At 36.6% G+C, this 23805-nt stretch overlaps 2 protein-coding genes and 1 pseudogene across 2 annotated transcripts; all 3 read right to left on the bottom strand.

The window, feature by feature from the left end:
- Positions 1-9327: 9327 nt before the first annotated feature.
- LOC110626607 lies at positions 9328-11615 on the bottom strand (annotated as a pseudogene).
- A 183-nt stretch (positions 11616-11798) lies between these two features.
- Positions 11799-13391, bottom strand: LOC110626436 (NAC domain-containing protein 96). Its single transcript, XM_021772343.2, has 3 exons — positions 12529-13391; positions 12137-12426; positions 11799-12054 (listed from the first exon to the last, which is right to left on the bottom strand). The coding sequence occupies exons 1-3, from the start codon at positions 12839-12841 to the stop codon at positions 11947-11949; spliced, it is 711 nt and encodes a 236-aa protein (XP_021628035.1). The 5' UTR covers positions 12842-13391; the 3' UTR covers positions 11799-11946.
- A 1286-nt stretch (positions 13392-14677) lies between these two features.
- On the bottom strand, positions 14678-19201 carry LOC110626424 (beta-glucosidase 40). Its single transcript, XM_021772322.2, has 13 exons — positions 18780-19201; positions 17609-17675; positions 17380-17438; positions 17214-17289; positions 16978-17049; positions 16731-16818; positions 16286-16541; positions 16092-16207; positions 15787-16010; positions 15652-15683; positions 15456-15558; positions 15092-15197; positions 14678-14999 (listed from the first exon to the last, which is right to left on the bottom strand). Exons 1-13 carry the CDS (start codon positions 18924-18926, stop codon positions 14825-14827), a joined length of 1521 nt encoding a protein of 506 aa, XP_021628014.1. The 5' UTR covers positions 18927-19201; the 3' UTR covers positions 14678-14824.
- Between the last annotated feature and the right edge of the window lie 4604 nt (positions 19202-23805).

Below are 23805 nucleotides of genomic sequence, written 5' to 3'. Positions count from 1 at the left end.
AGTTCAGCTGCTTCGGTGTTGTCAGAGTCAGCCAGAGGTGAGTGGAACTAAACTCAATCTTTTAAATTAAATGTTTTATCATGTTTCATGCATCATGATTATGCAATAGGATGATTGCATTAGTTTCACGAATATGCCGCATTGCATCATTTATTGTTGATGTGGGTGAATGTTGGATGACCCAATTAGTCCATGACAGGAAGACCAGGACCCCATTCTACGGCCTGGCACGGAAATGAAAGACCAGGACCCCATTCTACGGCCTGGCACGATTGTGGACTCGAAGACCAGGAGCCTAGAGGAGGCCCTGGGAAAATGGTAAGTAATGTATGTATGACAGGAAGACCAGGACCCCATGCTACGGCCTGGCACTATGTTAGCTTGGACTAATTGGTGACAAGTTCACCCAACCCTTATGTGAATTGTCTGTGTTATGATGCATTTCATTTGAGCATAGTGTTAATGTGTTTTTACTAGCTCTACTCACTGGGCTTTTAGCTCACCCCTCTCCCTTTTCCCCCAGGCTTACAAGTACAGGATATAGTGCGGGAGTTCGGATAGAGTGAAGAAGTCATGCTTATGTAATAGATAGAAATGGACATGATCAAAATTGTAATGTAAAAGTACAGTATAGTTATGTAATGAGTTTTATGGATGTTAGTATGTGCTTGACCATAGATTGTTGTATCCCTCTTTATACATGATCTTAGAGATTTTGATGATGTTTATGTAAACCAACTCAACAGATGTTATGTTACCCCTTGAGGGCACAGATGAGATCCCACAGAGGGATCAATGTTATATTAATGTTTATGTACAGGTTGAGTTTGGTTGATGAGTATGCAAAGGAAAGTTTCAATTTTTATGCTTATTGTTGATCATGTATGGGATTATACAGGTTTACAGGTATTATGTTAGGCTTGCTACGGGTCCCGGCGGCCTTAAGTCGACCCGGATCCTAGCGCCGGTAGCGGTCCGATTTTCGGGTCGTTACAGTGGAGGCAGCATTCGGCTGCCGAAGGTGCCCCCGAAAAGAGACTTTCGTCTCTGTCTGGCACTTTCGGCCGCCGAAGGTGCCGCCGAACCTACCTGAGTTTCGTCTCTGTCCAGGACTTTCGGCCGCCGAAGGTGCCGCCGAAAGTGCCCTGTTCAGCCATTTCATGCATATCTCTATGTGATTATTTCATGATGTTTTAGGGGGTTTTTGGGGAATATTCTAGAGTTATGTTCTAGCATGTTTGGTCCCTCATTTGAGTCCACCTGTGTAGGTTTGGACCCGAGGAACCGAGGACCCCAGCAGTGAGTTCAGCTGCTTCGGTATTGTCAGAGTCAGCCAGAGGTGAGTGGAACTAAACTCAATCTTTTAAATTAAATGTTTTATCATGTTTCATGCATCATGATTATGCAATAGAATGATTGCATTAGTTTCACGAATATGCCGCATTGCATCATTTATTGTTGATGTGGGTGAATGTTGGATGACCCAATTAGTCCATGACAGGAAGACCAGGACCCCATTCTACGGCCTGGCACGGAAATGAAAGACCAGGACCCCATTCTACGGCCTGGCACGATTGTGGACTCGAAGACCAGGAGCCCAGAGGAGGCCCTGGAATAATGGTAAGTAATGTATGTATGACAGGAAGACCAGGACCCCATGCTACGGCCTGGCACTATGTTAGCTTGGACTAATTGGTGACAAGTTCACCCAACCCTTATGTGAATTGTTTGTGTTATGATGCATTCCATTTGAGCATAGTGTTAATGTATTTTACTAGCTCTACTCACTGGGCTTTTAGCTCACCCCTCTCCCTTCACCCCCAGGCTTGCAGGTACAGTATAGTACGGGAGTTCGGTTAGAGTGAAGAAGTCATGCTTATGTAATAGCTAGCAATGGACATGATCAAATTGTAATGTAAAAGTACAGTATAATTATGTAATGAGTTTTATGGATGTTAGTGTGTGCTTGACCATAGAATGTTGTATCCCTCTTTATACATGATCTTAGAGATTTTGATGATGTTTATGTAAACCAACTCAACAGTTAATATGTCACCCATTGAGGGTACAGATGAGATCCCACAGAGGGAGCAATGTTATGTTAATGTTTATGCACAGGTTGAGTTTGGTTGATGTTCATGGAAAGAAAAGTTTTAATTTTTATGCATGTTGTTGATCATGTATGGGATTATACAGGTTTACAGGTTTTATGTCAGGCTTGCTACGGGTCCCGGCGGCCTTAAGTCGACCCGGATCCTAGCGCCGGTAGCGGTCCGATTTTCGGGTCGTTACACTGTTTGTGCTACGAGCTCGGGAGTTTAGGATTTCGCTTTCTTCACTTTGGTGCCCCAAGCTCTTTTGTGAAGTCGGACTTAATTTCTTGCTTTCTTGTCGAGCTTTATACGGGCTATGTTTCAGTCTGACTGCTTGTTTGTTCAGCTCTAACTTTTCTTTTATAGGCTTATAGCCTTGCCGGTACAGACATAAAGCCCCTCTGAGCTTCTGAGGAGATCGACCCTGGATTGAAGAGGTCGAACTATCTGTTTTGGACTTGACCATACTGCAGTTTGATTCTTTTATATCCAATGAGTCAGGGCTTTCTACTGCCCCATCCGGTCATTTAGAATAGTTTATTCGGTCTTTTACATTGCTCCTGTCTCCTTGATTCTTTATCTGAGCGTTTGGTTCTCGGGTATGTCTCGGTTAGTTGGGTTTTTGCCCCCGAGTATTTTTCGGGCTGTCTGCCCTCAAGCGTTTTGCGGGCTCTTTGCTGCTTAGACCTTTCTCTAGGCTAACCGAGCTGGTTTAGTGCCAGCGGTCAATTTTTGAGGTCGGTGTCTCTTATGATTGCCCCTAGTCTTTCATTTGATTCTCTATCTCGGTACGCCTTTTGCTTAGGATTCGCTTCGCCTTAATTTTTCCTGCCTATTGGCTTTACCGGTGCCAAGCTCATTTTCTTGAGATTGGCATGGCACTTTAGCATTTTGGCTCCATGAGCCTTGAATTGGCTTTTAGTAGGCCGCATGGCTACATGAAAGTGCCTTAGTTTAATTTCTTTATACGCTAGCTGCTTGGCAAGATCGAGGTCTTATTATCCTATAATCAGAGCTCTTTTGAGAGGTCGGATCCATATTTTTTACTTTTGTTCTAGAACCCTCTTGAGGTCAGCATGGCGCTTTAGCGCTTTTGACTGTTGTGTGAGATCGAAGTCTCTTTACCTTGTGACTCGAGCTCCTTTGAAGGGCCGGATTTTAACTTTTCATTTATGGTCCCATGCCCCAATCTTTTTATGTGAGGTTGGAAATGTGTCCTTACGTGTTGTTTTTGCGCTGTTCAAGCTTTTTTGTACGAGGTCGGAGTCAAGCCTTTGCCTTTCCTCTTGGAGGCTCGTGGCCTTTATTGATGTTGTTTTTCTATGTTGGCGTTCACTCCCCAGCCGGTTTTGTGGTGCTGGCAGTCATTTTCCGAGATCGGTCACCTACCTCACTAAGGTCTTGCGCAAGATTCAGGCTCTTTGGCATTGTCGCTTCATCATCTTATCCGTTTTTGTGGTGCCGGGGGTCATTTTTCGAGACCGGTCACCTACCTCACTAAGGGCTTCCTTCTCTCTCTAATATTTTTCTACAAAGTAAAAGCTTGCATAGAGTATATTACAAGTGAATATAATATTAATTTTGACCAACTGTAATACTCGGCTAGACTCCGGTATCGAAATTCCTACCGTCCGGTGGGATCTCGGATGTCGGAGACCTCTAGAGGGGTAAAATCATGTTTTCATAAAATGTTTTAATGTGTTTTATGATTTTAAGTAAGAAAGAAATGGAAATTTGAATGAAAAAGATCATGGAGGCATTTCTAGGTTCGGTCGCCGAACATGGAATAGTTTAGGGGGGCAAGTTAGGCTTCCGAAAGTGGCTCAAGTTCGGCCGCCGAACTTGCATGAGTTTTGGAGGCACTTTAGGCTGCCGAAGGTGGTCTAGCCAGCCCCTATATAAGGGCTCCATGGCCAAAACGGGTGAGTTTTCTCCCCATTTTCGGCCAACGGTGAGTCCATGCTCTCCTATGGTCTTTTTGACGATTTTCCTCCAATCTTTCAAGTTTTAACAAGTATTTGCTTGGTTTTTGAAGATTTGTGAGCTTTGAGCAAGTTTTGGAGCTTGGAGACCCAAGGAGTTAGATCTCCCCCATCTCCGAGTTAGATCGCCTCTCCTCTCGTTCTCCAAGAGGTAAGAGTAGATCCTTAGCTCATTTCATGTTTTAAACGAGTTTTATGAAAGTTTATGGGGTACAAATGCATGTTTAGGTTTTTATTGAGTTTATGGGTTTATGTGGAGTTTTTGAGCAATGTATGTTGTATATGTTTGTGGTTAGTTTGAGGCCCCTTTGAGCTTATGGAAGTATGTATGCATGTTTAGAAAGTGTTGGTTTTGAGTTGGATGGTTTGGGAGGCAAATGTGCATTGTGGAGGCTGAGTTCTGCCCTTTGGAAGAACTCAGGTTCGGCAGCCAAAGGGACTTTCGGCCGCCGAACCTGCCTATAGAGGCCAGCCTTTGGCTGCCGAACCCTGCCCCCGAAAGTAGACTTTCGGCTCTGGAAGGGAGTTTCGGCCGCTGAAGGTGCCGCCGAACATGCATGAGTTTCGTCTCTGGAAGGAACCTTCGGCCGCCGAAAGTGCCGCCGAAGGTGCATGACTTTCGTCTCTGGAGGGACTTTCGGCCGCCGAACCTGCCGCCGAAAGTGCCCTGTCCAGCCTTCCTTTGCATGATTTCTATGATTGTTTTAAGGTGTTTTAGGGGGGTTTTTGGGGAGTTGTTTAGAGTCATGTTCTTGTATGTTTGGTCCCTCATTTGAGTCCACCTGTATTTGAGTCCACCTGTGTAGGTTTGGACCCGAGGAACCGAGGACCCCAGCAGTGAGTTAGCTGCTTCCGAGTCTTTTCAGAGCTAGCCAGAGGTGAGTAGAATAACTCTTTATGTTTCAAAGTAAATAAATCAGTTTTAGAACATGTTCATGCATCACGAATGCCATGAGATATATTAGGTTGTTTGCATTAGAATTCACGAATATGTTGCACTGCATAATATGATGATGATGTGGATGAGTGTTGGATGATCCTTTAGTCCTCGTATGATATGATGTGATATGATATGATATGGTATGGTATGGTATGGAAGTCCAGGTCGAGGCCCATTCTACGCCCCTGGCACTATGTTAAGAGAAAGACCAGGTCGAGGCCCATTCTATGCCCCTGGCACTATTGGATATGTAGAGGACTATTGGTGACAAAACCATCCTTGATGTGATTTGTCTGTGATGTGATGCATTCCATTATAGCATATGTTTTAAATATTTTATTATTCTGCTCACTGGGCTCTAGTAGCTCACCCCATTTCCCTAATCCCCCAGGTATGCAGTTACGGGATAGGCCAGGAGGTCAAGAAGAGTAAAGTTATGTTTATGTAATAGTTAGTTGTGGACATGATGAATTGTAAAGTATTGAATAGTCATGTAATAATGATATTGAGGATTAGAATTGTGTTTGACCCTATATGTATGGTATCCCCTTTGATACATGATCTATAAAATATTTTTATGATGTTCATGTTTAACCAAGCTTAATATATGTTATGATACCCCATTGGAGCATTTGATGAGGGCTCCAGTGTGTGGTTTATGTTTATGGTTATGTGCATGCACAGGTTAAGCTTGGTAAAGGAAAGAAAAAGTTTACAGTTTCATGTATATGTTGATCATGTATGGGATTTATCAGGTATACGGGATGTATGTTAGGCTTGCTACGGGTCCCGGCGGCCTTAAGCCGATCTGGATCCTAGCGCTGGTAGCGGTCCGGTTTCCGGGTCATTACACCAACCCTATCTTTTTATGTGATTTAAAGGATTCATTAAATAATAATTCTCATGCTTGACTCATTTTACAGTTTTTTTCTCAACAACACGTCTTTAAGCTACTTCAGCACACTACCAGGTTCAGTCTCATACACATGGGGCCTTCGCATACAATCTCAATTTTATAACTAATCATGATAATGAAAATAATTTGGGTTAAAGAAGTGACCGTGCAACTTAGTTATGACGCCTTTCTTCCATGATTTGTGAATCACCTCGGTGTTGCCCTTCTTTTTCATATCGACATATTCCTCTGTCCGACTTTCGCCGTGTGGCTTTTGATGTATGTGGTGATTCTCGGGTCTTTTCCCGTCTCGTGACACCACAGAGTTAGAGAATAAGAACTGCGGTCTTTCCCGAACAGAGCTCAGATCGTTTGAGATGGCTCCGATGTAATTTTCGTTGTGATTGGCCATGTGGATCTCAGTGGGTGTTATGAAAATGGAAACTCCGGTGACGGAAATATCTCCTTCGTTTCCCACAAACGGCGCCAATTGATAAATCTGGATTTCCTTTCACTCCGTGCTAGATCTGGTTTTCCTCTTACTCCACTTGATAGATCTGGTTTTCTTCTTGGTCCATCATATGGGTCTCTCAATATTCGATTTGAATAAAAAATCTGCAAAATGAAGAAAGATGGTCAGGGGTCTACCGGGGATACCTCCGGTGGAGACCCTCCAACGTTCAAGTCAGATTCATGAACTAGTGTCGTAGGCAAGATTTGTAGAGAAAAATAAATATCTAGAGCCTAGAAAGAAGAAGGAAGGAAGAGACCCCCCTCTCTGCTAGTGATGTATAACTGCTTCTCTGCTACAGTGCCTCCTATCCCTATCACTCAGCTCCGTATGTACGGATGTGTCAGAACCCCTCTCCACGCTAGGCAGCCATTTAATTCTCACTGACGCGCATGCGGGCAGGACTGCGAGGTGACTGGGTTGCTCCCCTACTTCTTGTCACGTCACCGAGCTAAACTCCCTTCAGATGGGTCCGCGCGTGTGATTTGTCCGGCTGGCTTCTCGGAGCTGGGGCGCGCCACGTGGGGTTGGTTGGCTTTGAGAAAGGTTTGGTGGGTCTTGGGCCTGCGTCCTTCTTTTAAGGTCTGCCCTTACCTCTAAATGCAGAAAGTCCAGCGGTCATCAAATATTACGAGAAAAAATAAATTTTAAAGAGTCATATTTGACATTTAAACTGGATAAATTGATTCGATTTATAAAATTTTATCAAAGTACATTTCTTTTAATTATTCCGCTTGAATTTAAATTCAATTTAAATATTTTATCTCTGATATGCATATGAATTTTTTTTTTTTTTAAGTGAATAGAATTAAAGCATTGTTGAAAAAATAAAATCGCGTAAATTTCTGCATCCGCTGACTAAATGATGAAATCAATTTTCATCAGCTTATCATAATGGAATACAAATGCAGGTTTATGCGTTTTATCATAAATCTTCTGGTTTTTTTTTTTTTTTTTTTGGAAATAAATCATAAATCTTTTAATAATCAAGAGTTTTGAACTCATCCAACTCAGTAAGTGATAAGTCAACAAATGCTAATCAATCACTCATAATAATTACCCAAATTTCAGTATATCTTCTCCTTCAATCAAGACACAATTCCTAAGGGTAATTCTTGTTGTAATTATTTCGTCAATCCTGAGATTTAGGTTTGAGCCTATGCAGTTCAAACTCAAATGGATCGAATTGAATCAATTTAAAAATTCAGTTCGATTTTTTATTCATTTCGATTCGGTTCAATTTTTAATTTTAAAAATTTCAGTTATTTCGGTTCAGTTCGATTTTGAACAGAAAAAATTGAAAAAAGCAAATCGAACCGATTAGTGATAATAGTATATTATTTTTAATAATATAAAAAAGTTAGATCATATTAAGGTTAAAATATTCTAATTAAATTTTAAAATACTAAAAGTAAAAGACAAAAAATAAAAAATTTATTAAAAATTCAAACTGATTAAACTAAATTGAATCGAACCGAATCAAACTGGTTCAATTTGGTATCTGATCATAATCGATTCGATTCGATTATATAAATACTAAAATTTCAATTTTCAATTTTTAATTTATTCGATTTAGTTTAATTTTAAACCGAACCAAATAAGTATATTTAATTCGATTTTGAACCGAACTAACTGAACGCTCACCATCCTTCCTTTTTAACTATGGCTCAATATGATGAAGTAAGAGCTATGTCCACCAATACAAACTCTTCCTCTACATCTTCTACTACTCAAGTCATATCAATTAACACAACCTCACTTATTCTTAACAAATTTTCCAAAGGAAGAAACTATTCTATGTGGAGCTCATAGATGACAAATCTGTTTCTTGATTATGATCTCATAAAATTTCTGGATGACAAAGCTTGGACTCCCCAAGAAGATTGCCTTTTGCTTCATGCCATTCAAACTGTTGTCACAAGTGTTGTTGGGTCATTTGTATCATGTTGCAAAACAAATGAGGAGGCCTGGCAGAAACTCAAAACCAACATATGCCAACAAATATAATACTCATATGGTTCGACTCATTGACTCACTTACCAAGGTCAGTCAAGAAGGAAAACATATTTTTGAATATATGTAAATGATGGGGTATGAATTGAGTAATGGAGAAGTTGTAGTTCATACACTCAATGGTCTCACTAATGACTACAAGGAACTTGAAGTAACTCTACATGCAAAAGAGTCACCCATCTCCTTTGAAGAATTGGGAGAAAAATCTTTAGGCTGTGAAACTAGTCTCAACCAATCAGATTCAACAAAAGAAGATTCTCCAATCACTACTCAGTATTCACAAAAACAATACCACAAGAAGGGTAAGAAAGGCAATTTCAACTCTCAAATCAGACCAACTTTAGTGGTAACAACAATAGCTATTGGGGCAATAATAGCAATCAATACCAGCAGAACACTCATAGAGTATAAAGAGAACATCACTTTCAAAATTCTTCCAATCAGTTAATTCAAAATTGGATGCCTACATTCAATGAAAATCAGCATAGAGTAATTTGTCTATTATATGATAAACTTGGTCATGTTGCAAAATTTTACAGGTCACGTCCTTTTCCTTCTACTTGGGCACAAGCAAATTTCTCAATCCATAAGAGTTCTCCTTTGGACAAAGACGGATCTTTAGTATTGTACGAGAACACAATGGATATATTCTCAAGTAAATTTTCTTAATATTATGCATGTTTGATTATCTAATGGTTGTTCTTTCTCTATCCTTCTTAAAAACTTTGGATTGCAGTTTCTCTTCCCAATTAGAGAGGATTAGTTATGTGTTGGAAATAAGAGCAAAAGGTGAAGTTGCAAGTTGGCCATCTTCTTGAAAACCTTCACAAAGAAAGAAAATGTAATTATATTAGCACATAAAGATAATGTATTCATTATTCTGACTTTCAATATAGTGCCCTAAGAAACGTGTATGGAACATTCAATTGCAAATTTGTGTTGCCTACTTCGTCCATTTTCAAGTAGATGTCAAGAAATTTTTGAACCATTTAACAGAATCTTTAGGGTATCTCTTAAGCTTATCCTTATAATCCACAAAGAAGAGACCAAATCTTGAAGAGTACCCAGCTGCCCACTCCCAATTATCCAATAATGACCATACAAAATAACCTTTTACATTGCACCCATCTTCTCTGCAATAGCCAAAACAATTCAGCTTTAGATTGCATACCTCAGCATATTATAGTAGAATCAATATTCAATAAGCAAGAGATTTAATCATACTTGATAGAGGCTAATAAGTTTGTTAGATAGTCATTGTGGTATTTGATCCTCTTCTCATCCTTCAGAGCATCTTTAATGGAGGTAAAGGTGTTCGAGTCGTTCATCCCTGCAAAGATCTGAGTTAGTGAAAGGCACACACGACTGTTCTTTTTTTGCCTAGACTATCCAGTATCCAAAACTCATTTGCTCAATTAGTTCAGATTTGTGCTCGGCCGACCCAGTAACGGGCAAATTGCTTCCTAAATTCTATCTCGAGATCATCGATTAATCAAGGACCCAAAAGGCACACATGGGTATTAAAAATCACTAATTTTGAATAATAGGATCAGTTACATTGCAGTTTTAAAGGAAGAAAAATATTACCATTTTTTGTTATAAAGAGTGGGATGTTCCCAGACTTGTTCTTGATGTAATTCATTAAGCTTCAAATCCCATGAGGAACTATGTATAACCATATAGAATTTGCCTGCAATATCAGGTAAGTGAGACAATAGGTTTCAAGCCAAGAATTGCAGAAGCTACACTGCAAGTTCAATTACATACCCTGTCTCCAATAGGTTTCAAGCCTCTGAATGTTGGAAGGAGCAAGAACAATGAGTTGATGAGAAATGTAAAGAAGAGTAAATTTTGCATTGGCTTGAATCAAAAAGAAAACTTGGAGGGTCATAGTTAACTTACGAAGTGTGGTGGCACCAGAGTCAGCTAGGGAGTCATTAAGGAGATTACTAATTATGTTACTTGAATTTTGTTTTGCATAATATGTAGTTTAGTGATTAATTCCCACAAAATCCAAAGACCCTTTAATAAGAGCAGCCTCAGATTTTGAAAATAATGGCAGTCGATTTCCAACTCTAGTTTTCATTGAACTTGGATAATCTCCGAACAGCAGAGGTTCAATAAACCTGCAGGAAAACAAGAGCATCTCTTCAGTGAATGCTAGTTGTTCAAACGACATCAAATACAAAGAGAGGGATATTAGCTACCATCCGAGCTGGAAATCTTGGGCTCTTTGAGTTGCTTCAATGTCTTCTGTGCTGTTGCTTGCTGGTTCAAACCACATAACATCAAATGATATGCCAAGTGATCCACCTTGTTTTGCCTGCAATGACTAGTGTTAAAGCTGGCTTCTGACGTTTATTTTATACAAATAGCGAGTATTAGTTCTCCATTGTTTTACCTTGTATTTTTTCTTGTAGATATCTGCCACAGTTCCATGAGAAAGGAGGAAATTGTGCGCAACTATGTAAGGTTCAGTGGCAGAGTTTCCGGCTCTGCAGAGAAGACGCAGAACGATGGAGCACCGTCCTGGAGCCTGGAGACATACATCATACCCTTGTATGGTAAATGTACGAGGCTCATTGAGTGTGATCCAGTGCTTCACACTATCACCAAATTTCTCAAAGCAAGTCTCTGCAAATGTTGCGTAGTCCTTTCTGTAAATGATGAGTGAGGTCAGTTCATGTCTCCAATATCATAGTTCCAGAAATTTTTTTAAAAAAATACTGTCAGAATTCGAATTGAATCCTGCATCAGGAGACAGACACTCAACCACTGAACTAATAGCCCACCGAGAAAAGATAAATTTTTAACAGCATATATGACTGTTAGAAAATATTTACATGATTTGTGGGTCGAACCATCCATTGTATCTGTCCTCTAAGGCTTGAGGAAGGTCTCAATGGTAAATGGTCACATATGGCTCAATGCCTGCACATAATTAATGGTGATTATTAGCTAGGGGGAGCTGCTGATCATCTTCATATATATAGTGCAGTGATGCAAATCCACTTAACTCTATGCTAGTGATTACTGATAAATCTAACTCCTTATCAAGATATAAGCTAAGTAAATGTCAACAAAGGGCACCTGCTGCAATCAAAGCATTGATAAGCTTGTTGTAATGGTCAACTCCTGCCAGATTTATTGCCCTAGTTCCATCTGAAAAGGGATATATAAATTAGAAGTTACAATCATCTGACATGTTCATGTCTCTAAAACTAAGAATAATAAATTTAATGATATTCGAGGCTGACATGTACTACATTTTACTTGCAGATTGCATATTGAATGCTAACCAAAGCTAGACTTTGTAATTTTATTTTAGATTTTCAAATTAAAAAACAAACAATTACATAACAAAGGGATCTTTTTATTGCAAAATTATAAGTTAAACTATTGTTAACTTAATGTACAGAAACAATTGTGTAGGTACAAAGAAACCTTGAAGTCGTTTCCTTATGCTACATATCATCTCTCTCACAAAAAAAAAATGCTAAACATAATCTCATTTACTTAAATTTTCTATTCTTTTTTCCTGCCTTCCTCCTAAAACTTTTGCTCTCAGAGTCAGAATCTTCGCCTTTGCTACGAATTCTGCAGACCACGTAGCTCTCCAACTGTCAATTTGATATCAGAAACTTAAGCTTAGAGAAAATCAAGCTTATAAAAAAAAAGTAAAAGAGTCTTGAGTGTGTTTACCATGGACTTGAACCTGTCATACTCATCATCCTGAGAAAAAAAATTGGGATGGACTCTGTATTCATGCATAATCCAGGGGCTTTTCTCCCCAACTGGTGCTTTTCCCCAGTAGAAAACCATTGTTTTCTTCAAACCAATAACTTTATTTTTGTATTCTACCTGTACATCCGAACCTGTAGCCTTCCAGAAACCTGTCTTTGTAGTCCTTTTCCAGGATGATCCTCTTGAATATCTTCTCTCTACACGAGTAAAAAAATATGCTTCACCTGGCTTGCCATGTTTGAATTCGCCTGCATTGATAATTTTATTTTCAATTGTTACTTTTCAACCCAATTTCAAAGCTCAGACAATGAGATATTACATTGAAAGAAGAAATTCAAAGGGAAGCTCACTAATGGGAAGTTGATCAGCATCATATTGGTAGAGATCAATCTCTGGAATTATATTTACAGGAAGTTGCTGACCCAAGATCTTCCTTAGAAGATAATGAACAATTAGCTCAGAATCATGTGGTGAAAATCTATACCCACATGCTAACTTCAGTTCATCTAGCTTAAAGTTCCAAACTTCAGACCCAACTTGGTTGTCTTCTGTTACTTCTTCTACTTCTTCTTCCTCTGTAATTCTTACATCAAGAGAATTATTACACACTGCAGAGACCATGTTTATCAAGGCCAAGATGAGCAAATTGCAGAAACCTGTCATTGTGCTGCTGCTGCGGCTCCTGCTGAGTATTGTGTCGAATACTTGGAAGGCGATGTTGAAGAGAAGAAGAGACTTGCGTATTTAAAGCAATTCCTGGTTTCTCCATATCTGAATTGTATGTAATACACCTTTACTATTTAATTATGACAGGAAATCACGGTGGATCCATTTTCTATAAGAAGAGTTTCGGTTATGGAAGATATTGATTCTTTTTTTATTTTGTCGTGTATTGGAGTCCTTCTCCTAGTAGGAGTTGGATTAGAGCTGAAATTTGAAAATCCACGGTTCGGACCGGAACCTTATAAGGCCAAAGGACTGGTGACCGCAAGCTATGTGGTTCTACAGCAACCTTCTTGTTCCTAAAGCTAGTAAATAGAGGTGGAGCGATTTCCTCGACAAAGTGAAGCCGAAGGCCTAGGCTCTGAAAGAGTGGGATACCGAAGCTGTTGTTTCAAAAGCCGAATCTTTCGACCATGCTGCCCTACCGAGGGGATGACAGACTCATTTTTCCAACCGGGACTTTGTTGAAAGAAATATTTTCCGTGGGCACGGTCCTCTTGTAAACTAGAACCCTAATTGGATCTGAATCGGTCGGTTTGAATTGAGAATCTGATTAATTTTAATTTGATTTTTTTATTTTTAAAATAAATTTTTAAAATTAATGTATAAATAAATTACATTATCAAATAATTAGAGTTATCGGATATGATTAATATCTAGATTAATTCAAGTTTACTTTTAATTTGTAAAAAATATTATTTACATTTAAATATAATATTATTTTATCTTTTATATTATATGTAATATTATTTTTTTATATTATGTAAATAGATATATTTTATATAATTTATTTATTTAATAAAATATATATTTAATAATATTTAATACTTATATTTATTTCTTTACATTTTATTTAAATTTTTTACTTTTATTTTTTTTTGTTCAAAATGAAATTTCAAATTGACAGTTTATAATTAAATTTTATTTGAAATCCGAACTGATATTGTGAAATACTATAACTACAATCATTTTCATTTCAAAAAAAACTACAATCATTTTATAATCAGGATAAAATTAAATTGAAATCTTTAAAAAAATAAAAATTATCTCAAATTATTTTTAAAATTACGTCAATTTTAATTCAATTTGAAAAATAAATTGAACTGTCCATTCTAAAGCGGAATTGGCCCATGGCCACGTCTTTGGAAAATCTTCGCAGCTAGAAGCTGGATTGGGTCCATTTTTGTTATTGTACTTGTTAGAGTTTTGGGACTTTTGGCCCATTATATATGTAAAAACTGGAACGATTTTCCCGACGCAATCATGGCAAACCTGATGCGAATTGGCGGAATCCTCCTCCAAACTCTCTGATCTAATCACAGCCATGTTGCTTAAGAAAGATGTAATTAAATTTCAAATAAAGGGTAATTTTTATTGGATGTATATTTTTTTAATCTTATATGATGATGTTAAGATATGCTCAATAATACTAACAGTTATAAACATTCGCAGATTTAGTCCGATAATAAGTATATTTGAATAAATCTAAAAGATTTCAGTATTCTCTTAATCTCTGATCTCCAATTTAAAAAGAAATACTAACTATTATAATAATATTAATTATTTTGAAAAGATGTGAAATCCTATTGTCCAAAAAAAATACAATGGATACATTCTCAAGTCAATTTCCTTAATAGTATGGATGTTTGATTATGTAATGGTTGTTTTATCTCAATCTTTCTTAAAAACTTTGGATTACAGGTTCTCTTCCTAATTAGAGAGGATTAGTTATCTGTTGGAAATAAGAGCAAAAGGTGAAATTGCAAGTTGGTCATCTTCTTGAAACCCTTCACAAAGAAAGAAAATGTAATTATATTAGCACATAAAGATAATGTATTCATTATTCTGAATTTCAATATAGTGCCCTAAGAAACGTGTATAGAACATTCAATTGCAAATTTGTGTTGCCTACTTTGTCCATTTTCAAGTAGATGTCAAGAAATTTTTGAACCATTTAACAGAATCTTTAGGGTATCTCTTAAGCTTATCGTTATAATCCACAAAGAAGAGACCAAATCTTGAAGTGTACCCAGCTGCCCACTCCCAATTATCCAATAATGACCATACAAAATAACCTTTTACATTGCACCCATCTTCTCTGCAATAGCCAAAAACAATTCAGCTTGAGATTGCATACCTCAGGATATTATAGTAGAATCAATATTCAATAAGCAAGAGATTTGGTCATACTTGATAGAGGCTAACAAGTTTGTTAGATAGTCATTGTGGTATTTGATCCTCTTCTCATCCTTCAGAGCATCTTTAATGGAGATAAAGGTGTTTGAGTCGTCCATCCCTGCAAAGAACATGAGTTAGTGAAAGGCACACACGGGTGTTCTTTTTTTGTCTAGACTATTCAGTATCCAAAACTAATTTGCCCGATTAATTCGGATTTGTGCTCGGCCGACCCAGTAACGGGCAAAGTGCTTCCTAAGTTCTATCTCGAGATCATGGATTAATCGAGGAACCAAAAGGCACACATGGGTATTAACAGTCACTAATTGTTGAATAATAGGATCAGTTACATTGCAGTTTTCAAGGAAGAAAATATTACCATTTTCTGTTATAAAGATTGGGATGTTCCCATACTTGTTCTTGATGTAATTCATTAAGCTTCTAATCCCATGAGGAACTATGTATAACCATATAGAATTTGCCTGCAATATAAGGTAAGTGAGACAACAGGTTACAAGCCAAGAATTGCAGAAGCTACGAATTGCAGAAGCTACAGTGCAAGTTCAATTACATACCCTGTCTCCAATAGGTTTCAAGCCTCTGAATGCTGGAAGGAACAAGAACAATGAGTTGATGAGAAATGTAAAGAAGAGTAAATTTTGCATTGGCTTGAATCAAAAAGAAAACTTGGAGGGTCATGGTTAACTTACGAAGTGTGGTGGCACCAGAGTCTGCTAGGGAGTCATTAAGGAGATTACTAATTATGTTACTTGAATTTTGTTTTGCATAATATGTAGTGTAGTGATTAATTCCTACAAAATCCAAAGACCCTTTAATAAGAGCAGCCTCAGATTTTGAAAATAATGGCAGTCGATTTCCAACTCTAGTTTTCATTGAACTTGGATAATCTCCGAACAGCAGAGGTTCAATAAACCTGCAGGAAAACAAGAGCATCTCTTCAATGAATGCTAGTTGTTCAAACGACCTCAAATACAAAGTGAGGGATATTAGCTACCATCCAAGCTGAAAATCTTGGGCTCTTTGAGTTGCTTCAATGTCTTCTGTGCTGTTGCTTGATGGTTCAAACCACATAACATCAAATGATATGCCAAGTGATCCACCTTGTTTTGCCTGCAATGACTTGTGTTAAAGCTGGTTTCTGACGTTTATTTTATACAAATAGTGAGCATTAGTTCTCCACTGTTTTACCTTGTATTTTTTCTTGTAGATATCTGCCACAGTTCCATGAGAAAGGAGGACATTGTGCGCAACTATGTAAGGTTCAGTGGCAGAGTTTCCGGCTCTGCAGAGAAGACGCAGAAGGATGGAGCACCGTCCTGGAGCCTGGAGACCTACATCATACCCTTGTATGGTAAATGTATGAGGCTCATTGAATGTAATCCATTGCTTCACCCTATCACCAAATTTCTCAAAGCAAGTCTCTGCAAATGTTGCGTAGTCCTTTCTGTAAATGATGAGTGAGGTTAGTTCATGTCTCCAATATCATAGTTCCAGAAATTTTTTTTAAAAAATACTGTCTCGAATTGAATTCTGGCATCCTGCATCAGGAGACAGACACTCGACCACTGAACTAATGGCCCACCGAGAAAAGATAAATTTTTAACAGCATATATGACCGTGAGAAAATATTTACATGATTTGTGGGTCGAGCCATCCATTGTATCTGTCCTCCAAGGCTTGAGGAAGGTCCCAATGGTAAATGGTCACATATGGCTCAATGCCTGCACATGATTAATGGTGAGTATTAGCTATGGAGAGCTGCTTATCATCTTCATATATATAGTGCAGTGATGCAAATCCACTTAATTCTATGCTAGTGATTACTGATAAATCTAACTCCTTATCAAAATATAAGCGAAGTAAATGTCAACAAAGGGCACCTGCTGCAATCAAAGCATTGATAAGCTTGTTGTAATGGTCAACTCCTGCCTGATTTATTGCCCCATTTCCATCTGAAAAAGATATATAAATTAGAAATTACGATCATATGACGTGTTCATACCTCTAAAACTAAAAACTATAAATTTAATAATATTTAAAACTTCTTTAGAACTGTGAGATTCGGCAGAAAAATACTTATATATGGACCTAGAACAGGTTATGTATAAGAACTTACTAGGATATATTCGAGACCAAGAAATTGAAAATCTGTAGGCATCCATTCCCATATCCTTCATAAGTTGAATGTCTTCCTGTTTGCAATGACCCACAAAGTCTAATTTTGATATGCTTCTTTCTCACAGATAATTAAACATAGAACGGCAAGTAATGAGAATACATACAGCAAAACGGTGGTATTGATCAACGGCCACATCAGCGTTACTGAAATCAATTATCTTCCCTGAAGCGCAGTGTAATTTGATCATGTAAGAAAGAGCTTGTAATAGTTGAAGAAAAGAGTAATACATAAAGGCACAGTTTAATTAATCGTATTAATAAAATTTTTTTCTCAACTTAAATAGTTCATATATGAAATAAAAAGTACTGAAAGAATGTCTCTAAAGAAAGTACCGAACGAGTGTGAGAACGTGTCCCAAACACTTGGACCTCTTCCATCTTCTTTCACCGCTCCTTCATACTGAAAAGACAAGAACAATTAAAAATCATAATTACAAAATTAATTTTAGAAATGCTGCTATTTTTGACTTTATAATTCATTTCTTGAAAAATGATTTTGATTAGTCAATAGACAACATTATTACTATTATTATTATTCGCAAAGTCAACGCATTTTCACGAACTAGAGGAAAAGAAAATAAAGAAGAGTTAACTGTGCTTCGTATTTTAATATAATTTTAATTTTTAAAAAATAAATAATATGATAGTTAAATATATTATAAATTTTATTTTAAAATAATAATTATAAATATTTTTTAACATATATACTATTTAATTTAATAAGATCATTTAAAATAGATAATCCCTACTAAAAGTTAAACTGTAATTAGTAAGGAAAAAGACTCATAAGTTAATTCGAATTTCAACTCAGATTTATATTAATAATATTGAAATTTATTTTGAATATTATTAAAAATTATTCTAAATTATCCGAAATCATTTCAAATTGATCATAATTATCGAAACTCATTCTATTAGTATTCGATCGGATCGAATAACGAAAATTAGCGATACGTAATAATATCTACATATTGTAATTCATTCGTATAATAAGACTAGATTTATATATTGTAATCCATTCGTATAGTAAAACTAGATTTATACATTGTGAATAAAATAAAATTACAAATCTAATCTCATAAAAAAATTACAATTCGATCTAATAAAAATTTATTTTTTTATTTATAAATTAATTCATAAATAATATTGTAAATGAATTAAACCATTCATATATTATCTTCATAAAAAATTCAACTCATTTTAGCTCGAAATCTCCGTTCATCTTAGTTGGTTTGCAAACCAAACATAACTTAAACTTATAAGGGAATTTGAGTTGGAAAAAGTTTTAAAGATTATCAGAACTCTGTTTAACACTGTTTGTTTACAGCGTCACAAACCCATATAAGAAGAAATGAAACGGCAAGGTCACGTGAAAATGGTATCCCTTGAACATGGAAAAAAGAGGAAAAAGACACCAATGACACTACAGCCTTATTTCTCTCCATCTCCAAACCAACGCGTAAAGGATTATGTGTTTGGTTCTCAAGAAAAAAATCCAACTAACCTGGAAAGCAGAAGAGGCTGTGCCAAACACAAATCCCTTTGGAAAGCTTCCTCTGTTAATCTCCGCCAAGCATATCTGGATCTCAAAAGCCACCACCACTAGAATAACCAGACCAATGCCTCTTCTTCTCATCATCATCGTCTTCATCGCCAGCTCGGTGAGAATTAAGAGAGGGAGATAGAATGGTTTCTGAATGTCTGATATGGAGATAGAACAAGAAAGGATAACAGGATTCTTTGGTTTCTAAGATGTGAAAGAAATAGAAAAGGGGAATATCTTTATAAATAAAACTTGGAGTGAGACTAAGACTGATTTGGATTTATATAGGAATTATATTCATTAGATGAATATTCAAAGACAAAGTGTGAAAAGGGTCGTATCAAGAAAATGAAAAAAAAAAAACAGCGACGGTGGTAATGGTGGAGGAGATGATGGCAGTAATGGTGGTGGTGGGTGGTGGCAATTCAAATTGGAAAGTCATTGAATTCACACCTCAGTATGCAAACTTTGTAAGCACACATGCTAAAAGATATCAATTGGATTGCTTTCCGCAGGAGGACTACATGACTGTACGTAACTGTATCTCTTGCGATCTTTCATATCTATAGTGAGTTTGTGTTTCTCAATAAATTTTCCGTTGAATATATAATTTGATTATGATTTACATAATTTAATTTCCACTCTAATATTATTTTTTTAAATAAAAATTAAAAATTAAAAAAATAAAACTTAAAATCTTTCGATTTATTCCAATTCACTTGTTATTAGAGGGAGTGTTAATATTGTTTTATTTTTATTTTTTTTAATTTAAATGAAAAAAAAAATGAAAATTGGAAAGATATTTTCCTGTTGAGAAAGGCAGTGGCGCCAATATGAAAGCGCGTGGGATGTCCGCCACAATACAATCGCCGATTTTCGCCAGTGGCCACCCACCATTTCTGTGCCCATACTCCGTGGGTCCACTCCCTAAGTCAAAATGCATTATTTTCATTTTTACCCTTTCGGTTTTATTTTTATTCTATTTATTATTTTAAGATCTATTTATTTTTAAAAAATATTTTATCATCAATAAATAATTTAATTTTTCTTTTTAATTAAAAAATATTTTATATTAATTAATTTTTTAAAATATATCAAATATTAAAATATATAAAAAATTATCTCTTTAAAAATAATTAATTTAATCATTGTGATACTACAACTTTTGTAATTATGTATTAAAATTCACAATTTTTTAAATAGAACTTATTTAATGGTATGAATAAAGGTTTAAAAAAATACTTAAAAATTAAAATTTAGAATTAATTCAATTAACAAATCTTATATATGAAAAAAATAATAATAAATAGTAAATAAAAATAATATTTATATATTTAGAATGATTTCTTTGTGCTGTAATACCAAGAACAATGCAATGAGAAATCTCAGATCTGTCATCTTGCTGGCATCAACTCATTGGCAGTTGATTTGTTTCATTGTGAAAAATTAAAATAATTATTTAGACAACTGTTCTGAAAAATTCAGGTTTATGTTTGCACCGAAGTATGATGTGTCATAGAAAATGACATTTTTCTAAGTTATTTTATATAAAAGAAATAAGAATTTAGATTTTAAATATATTTTTTAATGATTATTTTCTTAATTTTTTTGAATTAGAAAATTATTTATCTACAAGCAAACCCTTTTTTCCTTTTTTTATTTTTTATGTAAAATAAAATAAGAATTTGGAATGAAAAACCAAAACAAGCATGAAATATTTAAAGATGATTACTGAAATTACCCAATTTGGAATTTGCAAGGAAGATTCATGAATATGCTTTGCATTGTTAGAATTCCATTAAGCAATCAACAGCCTTCCCAACAATTCTGCCTCAAACTTTTCCATTAAGTTATCTATTAGATAAACATTAATAAAACTCATTTTTAGTAAATATATTGTGATTGCCAATTAAAATTATTATATTTGAATTTAAATTCAATTATTATTTTTAATATTTAAATTTATAAAACTATCGAAATCTTTTTAAACTCAATTGTTACTGTTTACATAATGTTAATTTTCATATTAAATTTATAAGACAATACAGAGTTTCATAAATACAAAATACAAAATTATTTTTAAAAAAATAACAGTTTCAAAAGTCCACAAATAGAAGTCCAACCGCTCAATTTAGAATCAAACCCACAATCTGAGGTATGTTCTAGAAAAACAGATATCATCGTCTCCATACCCATCGGAAAAACGAAATTGTAGCACCACTGTTTAGACAAACAACTATCGACAAAACAATCACCCCAGTAATCAGCCCCATCCATTGCTTCACCAAAACAGAAAAGAAGAACAGAGCCACAGCGTAAAACCTTAAACTGTGAAAAATGTATTTGAGAGCACTTATATATAAATTTTATTCTTAGCATTCAATGTATTCAATGTGGATCTAATTCTATTTTTATTCTTATTAATAAATTCTCCAAAATGACGCATTTCATTCATTCTCATATTGCAAAACTGTTTTTTTAAGAGATTATTCATTTACATGACATTCCTAAAACCGTTACTTTACTTCTGAGAGATATGTGAAGTTTATAACTCACTTTTGGATGACTTTATGAAAGTATTTTGGATTGAATTTCGATACAGCAGTACTGCTCATTCCCAAACTGATTGGCAAACTGAAGTGGTGAACTACACTCTTGACAATCTTATGCATTGTATCTGCAGTAATAAAAAAACTATTTAGAATATTGCTCTTGTCTAAGTAGAATTTGCTTACAACAACAGTTCTGTCTAACTCTACAAATATATCAACTTTTACAGTTGTGTATAGGAAAATAAAAAATTTTTGTGCATACAATTGACCTTATTATAGTTTTTATAAGTTTTCATAATCGTATTACAGCAAACAACTTAGCAAATCAGATATGTACATTTTTAAGCAAATCTAACAATGTTTTACTGTAACGACCCCAAAATGGACCGTCACCGGCGCTAGGATTCAGGTCGGCTTAAGGCCGCCAGAACCCGTAGCAAGCCTGCTATACTCTCTGTGTACCTGTAAACCTCATACATGATCATACATTTTCTGTGAAAATAAAACTCTTTTCTGAACTAAGGCTTAACCTGTGCATGCACTATCTCTGTACTCTGTACTCATGTACTCTGTACTCTGTATCCCTGACTAGAGCTTGCTCTAGATGGGTTAACTCATACCTGTTAAGCCTGGTTTTCACATACAGAAAAACATACATACATATACAGATCATGTACTAAACATACAGCACTAGGTCAAGCAACAACTATTACATCTCTTTACTATTACATGTCCACTCTACGCTATTACAGATCTCTTTACTTTTCCTGTACTCTGCTGGACTGTCCCTGTACACTGTACACTGAACCTGCAAAACTGGGGTTAAGGGAGTGGGATGAGCTCTATAGCCCAGTGAGTAGAACAGTAAAACATCTCAGTAAATATGATCTCATGGAATGCACTATATCACAGACAAGCCACATCAAGAGTAAATCTGTCACCACATAGTCCCAGTAACTCTGTGCCAGGGCGTAGAATCGAGCACCTGGTCTTCCTGTCATATATGTATATGTGTATATAACACCTCTGTACTTACCATTGCCAGGGCGTAGTCAAAGGCTCCTGGACTTTGCTATACCTGCCAGGGCGTAGTCAAAGGCTCCTGGACTTTGCTATACCTGCCAGGGCGTAGTCAAAGGCTCCTGGACTTCCTGTCTGAGACTATGGGATCATTCAGCATTCACTCACATTACCAAATAACGATGCAATGCAACATATTCGTGAATACTAATGCACTCAACCTATGGCATAAACATGATGCATAGCCCAGTGAGTAGAACAGTAAAACATCTCAGTAAATATGATCTCATGGAATGCACCATATCACAGACAAGCCACATCAAGAGTAAACCTGTCACCACATAGTCCCAGTAACTCTGTGCCAGGGCGTAGAATCGAGCACCTGGTCTTCCTGTCATATATGTATATGTGTATATAACACCTCTGTACTTACCATTGCCAGGGCGTAGTCAAAGGCTCCTGGACTTTGCTATACCTGCCAGGGCGTAGTCAAAGGCTCCTGGACTTCCTGTCTGAGACTATGGGATCATTCAGCATTCACTCACATTACCAAATAACGATGCAATGCAACATATTCGTGAATACTAATGCACTCAACCTATGGCATAAACATGATGCATGAGATATGCTAAAAGCAGTTTGTGGTTCAATTAAAAGTCATAAGTTTAGTTCCACTCACCTCTGGCTATCTGGACTGACTGACTCTGCAGGCTCTGAACCTCTGGAGCAGTACTCACTGCTGCTCTCTCTGGTTCCTCTGGTCTGTATAAACACATAAAGACTTAAATGAGGGACCAACTACCTTAAAATAACTCTATTGAACTACCCAAGAATCCCCTTAAACTCACTCAACTATCCATGCAAAGCATGCAAAAGAAAGCTGGACAGGACACTTTCGGCGGCAGGTTCGGCGGCCGAATGTCCTCTCCAGAGACGAAACTCAAGCACCTTCGGCGGCACCTTCGGCGGCCGAATCCCCCCAAACAGAGCCGAACATGCAAAACAGGCTGTGGCAGCCAAGCCACCATGCAAGAGGTTCGGCGGCCGAATGAACCTTCGGCTGCCGAACCTGAGTTCATCCAGAACTCAGCTTCAACGGCAAACCATCTCCTCCTTCCCTTCAATCTCTCCAAACATGCATACCTCATCTACTCAACTCACATATACTCAAGTATATGGTCACAGGGGTCCAAAACTATCTAATAACCCCAAACAACAAAACAAACATAACACATAAACATGTATAGGCATATATCAGCAAAACTCCCATGTAAAACCTAAACATGCACCTCTCTCTCCACAACTCCCCTCAAACCTTCAGAAAACATAGAAACATGGTCAAGAGCATCACTTACCTCCTGAAGCAAGAAGCTAAACACTCTGAACAAGGGAAACGGACCAACTCTTCTCAAACT

The sequence above is a fragment of the Manihot esculenta genome, chromosome 1, assembly GCF_001659605.2.
Source record: "Manihot esculenta cultivar AM560-2 chromosome 1, M.esculenta_v8, whole genome shotgun sequence".
In the NCBI taxonomy this organism is placed as follows: Eukaryota; Viridiplantae; Streptophyta; class Magnoliopsida; order Malpighiales; family Euphorbiaceae; genus Manihot; species Manihot esculenta.
The sequence above is the reverse complement of the archived record's forward strand: the minus strand, read 5'-3'. Positions and strand labels throughout refer to the sequence as shown.